This window comes from Hipposideros armiger, unplaced genomic scaffold, assembly GCF_001890085.2.
Source record: "Hipposideros armiger isolate ML-2016 unplaced genomic scaffold, ASM189008v1 scaffold_918, whole genome shotgun sequence".
Lineage (NCBI taxonomy): Eukaryota > Metazoa > Chordata > Mammalia > Chiroptera > Hipposideridae > Hipposideros > Hipposideros armiger.
This window is the reverse complement of record NW_017732268.1, coordinates 378,763-390,216: the sequence shown is the minus strand read 5'-3', so window position 1 is coordinate 390,216 and position 11,454 is coordinate 378,763. Positions and strand designations below refer to the sequence as shown.

The following is an 11,454-nucleotide window of genomic DNA, read 5'->3' as shown; positions in this document are numbered from 1 at the left end:
GGCTGCTGGCCGCTCACGCTGGCTGCTGGCTACACATGGGAGCCCATGACAACCCACTGCCACGGGGGCTGCAGCCTACGCCATCAACTCTCGGCAGCCCAGTTCCAGGTTGAGCTGTTCAGCATCTTAGCTGTGGAGGGTAGTGTCACTGGCCCTCATATGTGGGATCCGAACCGGGGCCCTCTGGCATCCCAAACCAGTTCTTAACCATCGCGCCACTTGGCCGGCCCACCCTTTATTTTTAAAATACATTTTAAGTAATACGTGTAGAATTTTAGAGAATTTTGATATGTGTATAAGTGAAAAGTTACTTATATGTCCTTTACCAAAATGTAAGCGTTGTTGTATATATCTTTCTAGACTTTTAAAAACTCATGTTAAGGACGTATACATAAATCATAATATATAAGCATATATATAATCATATTACATACAATATATATTTATTCTATATTGTATATATTTGATAATTACTGTTTTGTTTAACAGTACATCACAAACCACTTTTCATGTCAGTAAATATACACTTTTAGTATTTGTTTATTATTTCCTTGTATTGTTGTACAATTTTTAATCCATTATTGTTGAACAAGGAGATTGTTTCCAGTATTTCCCTATTATAAGCAATGCTGTATTCAGTATCCTTGAACAAAGTCTGTTCACACATCCTTAATTATTCTTTTTTTTTTTTAAAGATTTTATTGGGGAATTGGGGGATCAGGGAAGGGGAACAGACAAGTTGCTGTCCTTTTGTTCTTCAGTCTAGTTGTGGAGGACGTCGCTTCACTGGCCCATGCTAGTATTGTGATCATTGCACTCTTCCCAGCTGAGGCAGATTGGTCGTCGACTGTTGGACGGCAGCTCATGCTGGCTGCTGGCCACTCTTAGCAGCTCACTGCAGCCTACGCCGTTGCCGGCGACTCATGGCAGCCTACCTCCAGGTCGAGCTGCTGTTCACCATCTTAGCTATAGAGGGTGCACCATCACTGGCCCATGTGGGATCCGAACCGGTGACCATGCTGCTCAGAACTCGCGCTCCCAAGCCAACTCTTAACCAACGAGCCACTCGGCCGGCCCCCTTAATTATTCTTTAAGTAAATTTCTAGAATTAAATTTGCTGAGTTATTTTAAGGTTTTAGTGAATTTTGACCTGTTATTCCCCCAAAAGTTGTACCCACCAACAGTGATTGAGAGTTCACATCTTTCCTACCACTTGTAATCTTAAGTTAAACCCTTTCCTTCACCATTAAGACCTACAGATATTTAGTTCAGTTAAGTAATCTTCTGGAAGGAACTTGTTTTTCAATAAAAATCCATCTGTATTAGGAAAGGGTTAGAAAAACTTTTCAGAGAGAAGTAAGTATTCTAACAGACTAAGGCTTTAGCATGTCCTCAGATATAAGTCATGTGGCCAGATTTGGGGTCACCCTAATGGGAAGGCCTCAAGCTCTGAATATGTCTGCCTGGTAGTGGGTTGAACCCTGCAATACAGCCTCCTGCCATGGAAGAGGGAGTACCTCTGCAGAAGCTGTATATTTGAGATTTGTGTTATGATTGGAAAATAAGACCAGTGAGCATGATTTTGTAATTATTGCCATTAACATTTAGCTATTCGATATGGAATTAATGGATAGTTGGTTTTAATTAGGTTAGGATTTTGCCAGGCTAATATGATAGAAAAGGGGTTAAGGAAGTTAAGGATGTTTGCAAAAGAGTGATTATAAATCCCTGACAGTTAAGGGAGGATTTGAGGAATTGGAAGGTAATTGATAACCACAGGGAAATGCATTGGGTTCGTGAAGTGGAAGGATCACTGGCATAGGAGGAGGACTAGAGTAAGCTGAAAGGAGAGGTTATAATCAGGAAGTACAATGTTTGAAATCAAGATTCAGATAGGAGGTCAAGGAATGAGAATTCAGGAGATATGGATATTGAAGTCTCTAAGAATGGTGGCAAGAGAGGGATGGAGAGGAAGACGGAGCCAGGGCCATCAAGCCCTACATGCACAAGGAGGGGTGGCCAAGAAGTTAGTGGATGATAGCTAACAGAAGACGGAGGGTGAGAGTCTGTGCTGAGCTTCAAAGGAATCTTATCTCTCACTATCCCCTCTGTACAGTAGTGTGTTCCCTAATACAAGATAATTTTACTTCTTTGAAATGCCTATGTTTTCTTTTCTCCTTTATACCTTTGCCTGGAAGAATTCTGCCATAATCCCTTACCTCCCCCTCCACCCCTTTTTTCCCAGGAAAGTCACATTAAGTCTCAGTTTAGATTTACTTCTTCCTGGAAGCTTTCGCCAATCACCTTTGACTGGGCTCAGAACCCTGCTGGTTGTCTTGTATCACCTTTGAGAGCATTTCTCACACTATGTTGTATTTACTATTCACTTCTCCCTGTCTTTCCAACAGATAAAAGCTCTCTGAAGACAAGAACTGTTTTGTTGCATTACATCCCCAGTATCAACAACAATCCCTGGCACCTAGTTAGTATTCAGTAATGTTTGTTGAATGAATGAACCAGTCAAAAATGATGTTCCGTAAAGAAATCAGGTATAGAGGTTTTATACAGCCTATGACGTTGACTATCTACTACTTTTATGGACAAACCAGCTACTTTGCATTCCTTCAAACCTTATAGGTGCAGTGTTGCTACTTTTGTATTGAATTTCGTATTATTTAGTCTGGGATGCATAATTCTGACTTTGAGGAGTAGTTACTAGCCAGTAGTGATTGCTTTTTTAATATTGAGACTTCTGAATTTTCTATTGTTATGTTAAAAGGATATTTTTGGAGGAAAGGGGCATATTTAAAACTGATGCCCTCAGTAGGCTTCATTGAAAAGTTTGGTGACCCTAAAAATATGCTGGAAAGAAGTTAACTGGGGATAGGATGAGGGGCCTAATATGAAGAACAGTAAAGTGGAATATAGGAGCAGACTTCATTTATCATCGTGGTGACCATCTTGGTTGCTGCAGCTTTCGGATGGCTGTCGTTGCTTCCCTGTTTCATTTTTTACCCTTGTTTAAAAAAATTACTAACTTCTAACTTCATGGCTACTGAGATGTATTGTACATTGTCATATCTTCCTATTTGTTGAAAACTTGTAGATAAAATGTCTAGACATAAAACTTTTCCTTTAATTATTTGTCACATTAAAAATTTCACAGCATGTAGGAAAGTTCATGGCAGATAAAATGGGCAACTGGATAATGTTGAAATAGAAAATGTCTTAGTTCGAAAGATCAGCATCTTTAATTTTTTTTTTCTTTGTGCAAGTGGAAATCTAAGGGTAACTTTTTACTACGAATTTAAAAATACAAGACAGGATAGTCTGAGTTAAAATACTTCTCCAGTAGTAAATTAACTTGGAAATATTAATTAAGAGATTAAAGGGAAATGCATTGGCAATGAGAATAGAAACAATTTAACTGGAAAGGCTCTTTTATGGATTTTATAGTGACATGGATCACATTTATTATTAGTTTATCTTTTTCCACTCAATTTCAATTCCTGATTAGTAAGCGTTAAATAAGAGATTTATTATAATAAAATATTTTATTATATCTCTGGGTGTTTAGTATACACTTAAGTCCAAATATTACTAACCTACTAAAATGAATAGGAATCAGAAATATATTTAGATATTTTTTGTAGAAATACTGTGGTACTTCTCTTAGTTTCTTCTGTAAGCATAATGCAGGTTCTTCAAATTCTTGTGTGTTAAAGTTAAAAACAAAAATACTTGAGAATATCACATTTAATTTGTTGCAGGGAAATGTTGGGTTTCAAAAACGAGTATTACATATGAGTGCTTTGGATTTTAGTGTGAAATTGTACAGTTAAATTTCTGAAAGATCTCTTTGGTAAATTGAATCTGTAAAGTCTCTGTTCAGAAGATCTTTTTTCTGAAAGCCTCTTTGCCTTTCATTATAAAAGAGCCTGGTACTGCTTTCTGTTTTAAAAATCCAGCTGGAAAATTACAGAATATGAACATTTGCCCATCAGTTCTTCATTTGGAGAGAACAGAAACATGTCTTCAAATGGAGACTGGCATTTAAATATTTATCCTATCAGTGGGAATTATAGCTTATAGTATTTACTTTTTACTTAACTACATATAATATATTTTGACTTCTGCATGGTATAGCTGAACTTGAAAAGACCATCTTTATTTTATGTGGTTCTGTGATTGTTGTTCAAATCATCCAGTAATCTGTTTCTTTCTGAACCCCTCAGAATCTCTAAAAAAAGTCAAGATGTCCTTGGTCTTTGTGTCTTCAGTTTGGTTCTCTTAAATTGAAACAACATATTTATGTTGATTCTAATAAAAAATGACCCATAAATGCATCTGAAAATGTATACTTAAAATAATTATATGTATTCTTTTAAAAATAATTAATAAACTTAATTTTTAGCACAGTATTAGATTTACAGAATAATTGAGCAAGTAGTACAGTACGTTTATTCACACCTCCATCTGCAGTTTCGCCTTTTATTAACATCTTGCATTAGTGTGGTACATTTATTGCAATTATTGAACCAATATTGACTTATAGTCCATAGTTTACATTAAGGTTCGCTCTTTGTGTTGTATAGTTCTGTGGGTTTTGACAGATGCCCACCATTACAGTTTCATGCAAAATTGTATCACCGCACCAAAAAGTTTGTTTCACCTATTCATTACTCTGCCCGAACCCATGGCAATCATTTTTTTTACTCTTTCTATAGTTTTGCCTTTTCCAGAATGTCATAGTAGTTAGAATCATAGTATATAGCCTTTTCAGACTAGTATCTTTGACTTAATTTACATTTAAGCTTACTCCTTATCTTTTCATGGCTTACTGACTCATTTCTTTTTATTACTGAATAATATTTCACTGTATGTATACAGCACAATTTATCCATTTACCTTATTGAAGGACATCTTGATTGCTCCAATTTTGGTGATTATGAATAAAGCCTGCTACTATAATCTTCCTTTGCAGGTTTTTATGTGGAAATAAGTTTTTAACTTAATTGGGTAAATGCCTAGAAGTGGAGCTTTGCTGTATTATATGGTGAGACTGTTTAGGTTTATAAGAAACTATCAAACTGTCAGTATATGTATTCTTAAGAATCTAATTAAATGTCTGGAAGGATGTATTCTAACTATTAACAGGAGTTGTTACCTCAGGGAGATGAGATTAAGAAGGAGGAGGACTGTCATCTTTTACTTATTTGAATTTTTAAAAACAAAATATTTTGTAGTAATTTTTTTACAGTTTTTTTTCTCCAAAATGCTTTAATTCATAGTAATAAAAATGGAAAATAAACCAATATAAATGAAAATTAGTAGATCATTTTAAAAAGTATATTGTCAGTTTCATAGCACTTCTGAGTTGTAGAGGATTTTATTATTTTATTCTTATCTTTTTAAAGAGTAATAACCTTCTTACAATCATAATTGTCCATTCAACAAATTTATGGCGCATCTCCCTAACAGTCCTTCAAAGAATCATGCCCAGGGCTAAGAGAACACACTTAGTCTAGCCCTGGGAAATTAGGCAAGACTTCCTGGAGGAGGTGATACCTAAATCGCCTTCTGAAGGACTGTCTAAATTAACTAGGCCCAGGGAACGGGGAATAGGGCAAAGGGAGAATGTACCAAAATGAAGACTGTGTTTTCAAAATAGAGACCAAGTCATTTGCTGCTGATTAACCTGAAACTGGAATTAGTCGTTCCAAACTCTCAGAGAAGCATATTAAATCTTTTCATGTTGTTGGCACTTGTTTGATAATCTATAATTGCGAAATTTAGACTTGTATTTTCTTTTGGTTTCCAGTGACTGGCAAAGTGCATTGCCCTAAACCTGTTTTGCTTGGAAAACTGAAGTAATGAATAACCCGAATGTATTTTGTTGTTGGAGATGTCAGCATCTTTCACTGTCACGTGTTGAACATTGCATTCCTTACCTGAATTTTAGAACTTCGAACGGTTCAACTATCACTATTTATAATGTACATATACGTTACTTGTTTGTACCATCTATGTCTCTTATATTTAAATCTTTCTTCCCAATATGTAAACTTCCACTCTATGTCTGTAGATGTTTTTCTGTTTTCTAGGCTACAGTGAGATTTTTATTTTATTTTATTTTATTTTATTTTATTTTATTTTATTTTATTTTATTTTATTGTTAGTCTCAGGTGTACAGAACAATGCAATAGTTATCCTTTTCACCCCTCACAAAGTAACAAACCCCCTTCCCCTATACAGTGAGATTTTTTAAATTATCACTTAGGAGGATGGGGAAAGAGGGGAAACCAGAAAAAATATACCAACATTTAGGGATAGAAGTGGATTTGTACATATCTGAATTTATTTAAGACTTTAAATATAAGAGTTCACATTCTGTTACCTTGAAAATTATCATAGAAAATAATTGTTAGTTTAATGTAAAAGATGATTAGTACATTACTTTGTAAATTGTTTTTCAACAAAAGTCACCTCTAATATTTGTTAAATATTATGCAGTTAATTTTTTTTAGTACTTACTATGTTTGTTTTTTAAAAAACTTTATAAAAACTAGGAATGGGGCCGGCCGAGTGGCTCAGTTGGTTAAGAGCTCGCTCAAGAGTTTGAGCTCTGAGCAGCAGCGGTTCGAGTCCCGGCCCGAGCTGAGCAGCCGCTGAGCTGCCAACAGGTAGCAGGATGGCTCAGCTAAAAAAAAACAAAAACAAAAAAACTAGGAATGGAGGAGTGGAGGAGATGGGTTCAAGAGATGTTTAGGAGATGGAATAACAGGATTTGCAGACTGATTGCATATGATAACTTGAATAAGTTCTCAACTAGCTCATGTCCACATGAGCCTTTTGCATTTAAAAAAGGAAAAGAGAAGTCTAATATTTTGAAAGGACCAGTGAAACCAAGATATCAGAATACAGTTCTTCGGTTTTGTCACCCTTACCCCTGTCAGCAGATTGACCTGGGCAAGTCACTTAACTTCACTAAGCTGTCTTTATGCCTTTAAATAAATAGAATTAAGTAATGAATATGGAAGCTCCTCCAAACTATAAAACTTCGCAAGTATAATTGCCATCATTGTTATGGAACTTGTCTTCTAACACATATCATATTGCTCACTGAACAGGATCCCGAGGAGGTCAATTATTATTACTTATTCTGTAACTTCTAGCCATGTTTTCTGTACCTGAATCTCACTGGCTCATGAAGTGCTGAGCAGTAGACAACCTAAATCTGTATGTACATAACTTTCTATAACCCAAGAGAGATTGAAATGTCAAAATATTTTAGGAACTGGGACAAGAAGGAAAGCTAACAGACAATTCTTTTGTCCAAGGGCAAGAAAGAGGAGTGGGTAGGAACGGTGTGCGACTTTTGACTGGCTGTTCCCATTTCTCTAAATGTGTCAATGATTGGGGGAGGAGTAACTAAAGGTGGGGGGAATTAAAAAGTATGTTCTCTCTTCCTGAGACAGCTCCTTACCCTATTTATCACAGTAGATGAGGAAAATGTGGACTTCACATCACAAAATATTTGAGACTCCTGCTGTAGAACAATCCTTTTTTTCCCCCTATTTCTAATTGTACCTCTATATTTCTCTCCCCATCCTATTTTTCTCACCCTCTATATGTCATTTCTAAAAGTGTCCCTTGTAAGGCTGTCTTACCTATATTCTTTGTCATTCTTCTTTCTGTTCCTTCCCCTTTTTGTTTTCCTATTTCCTCTGGAAACATGACTTTTTTAATCCAGCAAAGTAGTATGTCATACTTTGCTGTTTTATCATGCACTCCTTATTCTTTATGACAAGTATGAAAGTTCACATTCAAATATAATATAATATGTGGTCAACATTGTAAATTATGAAATTGTTTTCCACATACAGGATTCCCTGCGTACAATGAAAATAAACACCCATATTAGCAATCACTATAATGGTACAACGCTTTTAGGCTATTTAGGCAGTATGTATTATGGCCTTAAATTTTCATATTCATACACTTTGTCCCAGTAATTTCATACTTTAGAATCCATTTGAAAGAAAGGATCTTTTTTAATACTTTTATTTTTTTATTACAGTTGACATACAATATTATATTAGTTCAGGTGTACAACACAGTGATTAGACATTTATATAACTTGTGAAGTGATCATCCCGATAAATCTAGTACCCATCTGGAACCATACATACTTATTACAATATTATTGACTATGTTCCTTAGACTGCACTTTACATTCCTGGGACTATTTTGTAACTACCAATTTGTACTTCTTAATCCCTTCCCCTTTTTCACCCATCCTCCTAACCCCATTCCCATCTGGCAACCATCAAAATGTTGTCTCTATCTATGTGTTTGTTTTTGTTTTGTTTATTCATTTATTCTGTTGAAAGAAATAATCTTAAATAATGAGAAGACTGTATAATATCTTCAGTGTCTAGCAGTAAGGGAGAATGATTATATGGACTATTTTATAGTCATTCAATATTATGCATAACATGGAGAAAAGTACATAACTTTAAAAACAGAATAAAAATTTGTGCCTACAGTAGAACTTGACAGATAAAGATTTAACCTCCAACGTTGGTGAGAGTTATAAATTCACATAATTTATTTTAGCAATATGGCAATATACCCATTTTAAATCCATATACCTTTTGACCTAACAATTCTTGTAGGTTGCCTTACTGATTAACTGATATGTGCCAAAATATTTGCAGTAATAATCATTGCAGCACTAATTGTAGTAAGTCTATCCATAATATTTTAAGTGATAAATAGTTTTTTGCCTAGGAATTTATCTGAAGAAAATAATCAAGGCTTTGGATAGATATAAAGCTAAGATGTAGTTAGCCCTCTATTTATAAATACAAAATAATATTAAAATCTTAAATGTCCAACAGCAGATTAATTAAATAAATTATATATTCCATCAATGGAAAATTGCGCAGCATTGCAAATCACATTGTAGAAGAGTGCGATGGCATCATCCTTTCCTACAACACATAACACACTTCGCACACACACAGGCCAGGAAAGGAAACACACACACTGAATGGTAACTTTTCTCTGGGCAGTAAGATACGGATGATTTGTTTTTTTATTTTCCATAAATGACATATGACTATATTTATAAAATACATAAAAACCATGAGTGTTTTATTTTCTTTCCCTTTTTAAAAAATTTATTGAGGGTACATTGGTTAAAAATTATATGTAAATTTCAAGTGTATAATATTATAACTTGACATCTGTATGCTCTAGTGCATGCTCACCACCTGAAATCCAATTTCTTCATGAGTATTTTTTAAAGTAATTTTTGTGTGTGTGTGTCTTTTCTGTATTTTTCTTTAATGGAAAAAAATGAATGTACTCATTTTATTGAAATAAAGATTTTGGGTTTTTTAGCTTTGGCTAGGGCATGGTTGATAAGCAATTAATTAACATGGTACCAAATAACTTTTATAGTTAACGAACTTTTAAAACATTTTATTTTCATTTTAGGCCAGAAATATACATACGGGAGAGTTGGCTGCAGTAAAAATTATCAAATTGGAGCCTGGTATGTATTACAATCTTCAAGAAAATTTTGGAACACTTTTCTTATGCAGTTCATAAATATAGGACTTAAAAGCATTTTCCATTTTCCTTCTTCCAAAAGAAATCTTTATATGTTGTCAGGGCAGTAGGAGATCTCAAGTATAATTAGGTTAAATTGCATTGGAGGTTATTAAAAACAAGTTTGATATAATGGCTATGTTGCTAAATAAAATTTGAAATGTACACATTTAAAAATTGGAAGACATATTGACACTTTAAAGTAATTTTCTTTTAAAGTTATAGTGAAATAGTTGAACTTAATATCAACCTTTATGAGAGTTTGATTAGGAAAGTGTTCATTGATTTTGGGGAGCTATTCAGTAATATTTGGGAAAATGACATTTTATATGTCAGCTGTTCCCTGGATAGTCGAGTCTGGTCTTAGCCTAATGCTTTTTTTTGTTTGTTTTTTAACACTTTTTTCTGTCAGAAGACTGTTTGTTTTAAAACATACTGAGTTATTTGCTTCAAAAACAAAGCAACTGTATAAAACTTGAAGCAATTTTATTATTTTGATATCCTCAGAGCTTCCCTTTTTTTTCTTAATAGGATCTTTTTTAAAAAAGCATTAGAATTCATGTTGTGCTCAGGTTCACTGCAAAGAACAGAAAATTTAGAAATGTGTAAAGAAGAAAATAAAAACAATCTATTATTCTATCACCCAGAGAGAACTATTATTTCCTTTTGGTATATTTCCTTACATTTTCTTTCTATGTATACATGTAAACATTTAAAAAGTTTGCATTTACTACATGTACTGTATGCTGTCCCCCACCAACATTACATAAAGGAAATTTTCTAGGTCAGTAAATATTCTTGTTTTTTATTTTTTATTGATGTATAATTGACATAGAATATTTTGTTATTTTCAGGTGTACAATATGATTCAGTATTTGTATGTATTGTGCAAGGATCATAATAAATCTAGTTAATATCTGTCACCATACATAGTTAAAGAGATTTTTTTCCTTGTGATAAGAACTTTTAAGATCTACTCTCTTAGCAACTTTCAAATATGCAGTACAGTATTGTTAACTATAATCACTATGCTATTTATGCACTATATCCCTGTGACTTACTTATTTTATAGTTGGAAATTCCTACTTTTTGTACCCTGTCACCCATTTCACCCACCTCCTAACCTTCACCTCTATCTAATCTGTTCTCTGTATGTATGAGCTTGGGGTTTTTTGGGGGGTTTTTTTTAGATTCTACACATAATTGAGATCTATTGAATTTATCATAATGCCTTCAAGGTCCATCCATATGATCACCACTAAAAGTTTCTAAAAGTAGTAGCTTTTTTTCCCCCTCCAAGTTTTTTCACTATGGTAAAATACACATAATATAAAACTTAACCATCTAAACTATTTTTAAGTGTACAGTTCAGTGGTATAAAATTCATTCATAATGTTGTGCTACCATCATCTTCAGAACTCTTTTCATCTTGTAAAACTGAAACTCTATACCCCTAAAGAATAGCTCCCCATTCCTCTCTTTCCCCAGCCCCTGGCAATCACCATTCTGTTTTCTATCTCTGTGATTTTGACTACTGTAGGTACTTTACATACAGTATTTGTCTTTCTGTGACTGGTTTATTTCACTTAGGATAATGTCATCAGGGTTCATCCATGTTGTCACATAAATGTCAGAATTTTCTTACTTTTCAAGGCTAAATAATGTTCCATTGTATGTACATACACATTTTACTTATCCATTCATCTGTTGTCGTGGACACTTGAGTTGCTTCCACATTTTAGCTATTGTGAATAATTCTGCTGTGAACATGAGCGTTCTTCGAGATCCTGCTTTTAAAGTCTTTTGGGTACATACCCAGAATATGGTAATTCTATT

The 11,454-nt window shown here is 34.1% G+C and overlaps 1 protein-coding gene across 6 annotated transcripts in view; it reads left to right on the top strand.

The window, feature by feature from the left end:
* Positions 1–11,454, top strand: part of MAP4K5 (mitogen-activated protein kinase kinase kinase kinase 5) — a 93,801-nt gene that overhangs the window by 10,009 nt on the left and 72,338 nt on the right. For 3 of the 6 annotated variants that reach the window (XM_019630495.1, XM_019630498.1, XM_019630494.1), the window contains exons 1-2: positions 5,859–5,996; positions 9,505–9,562. In XM_019630495.1, coding sequence (XP_019486040.1) covers positions 5,874–5,996; positions 9,505–9,562 — 181 coding nt within the window. In that variant the 5' untranslated portion in view covers positions 5,859–5,873. Of the gene's footprint in view, positions 1–5,858; positions 5,997–9,504; positions 9,563–11,454 lie in introns of those variants that run through there. The other 3 variants (XM_019630499.1, XM_019630497.1, XM_019630496.1) reach the window with 1 other exon arrangement.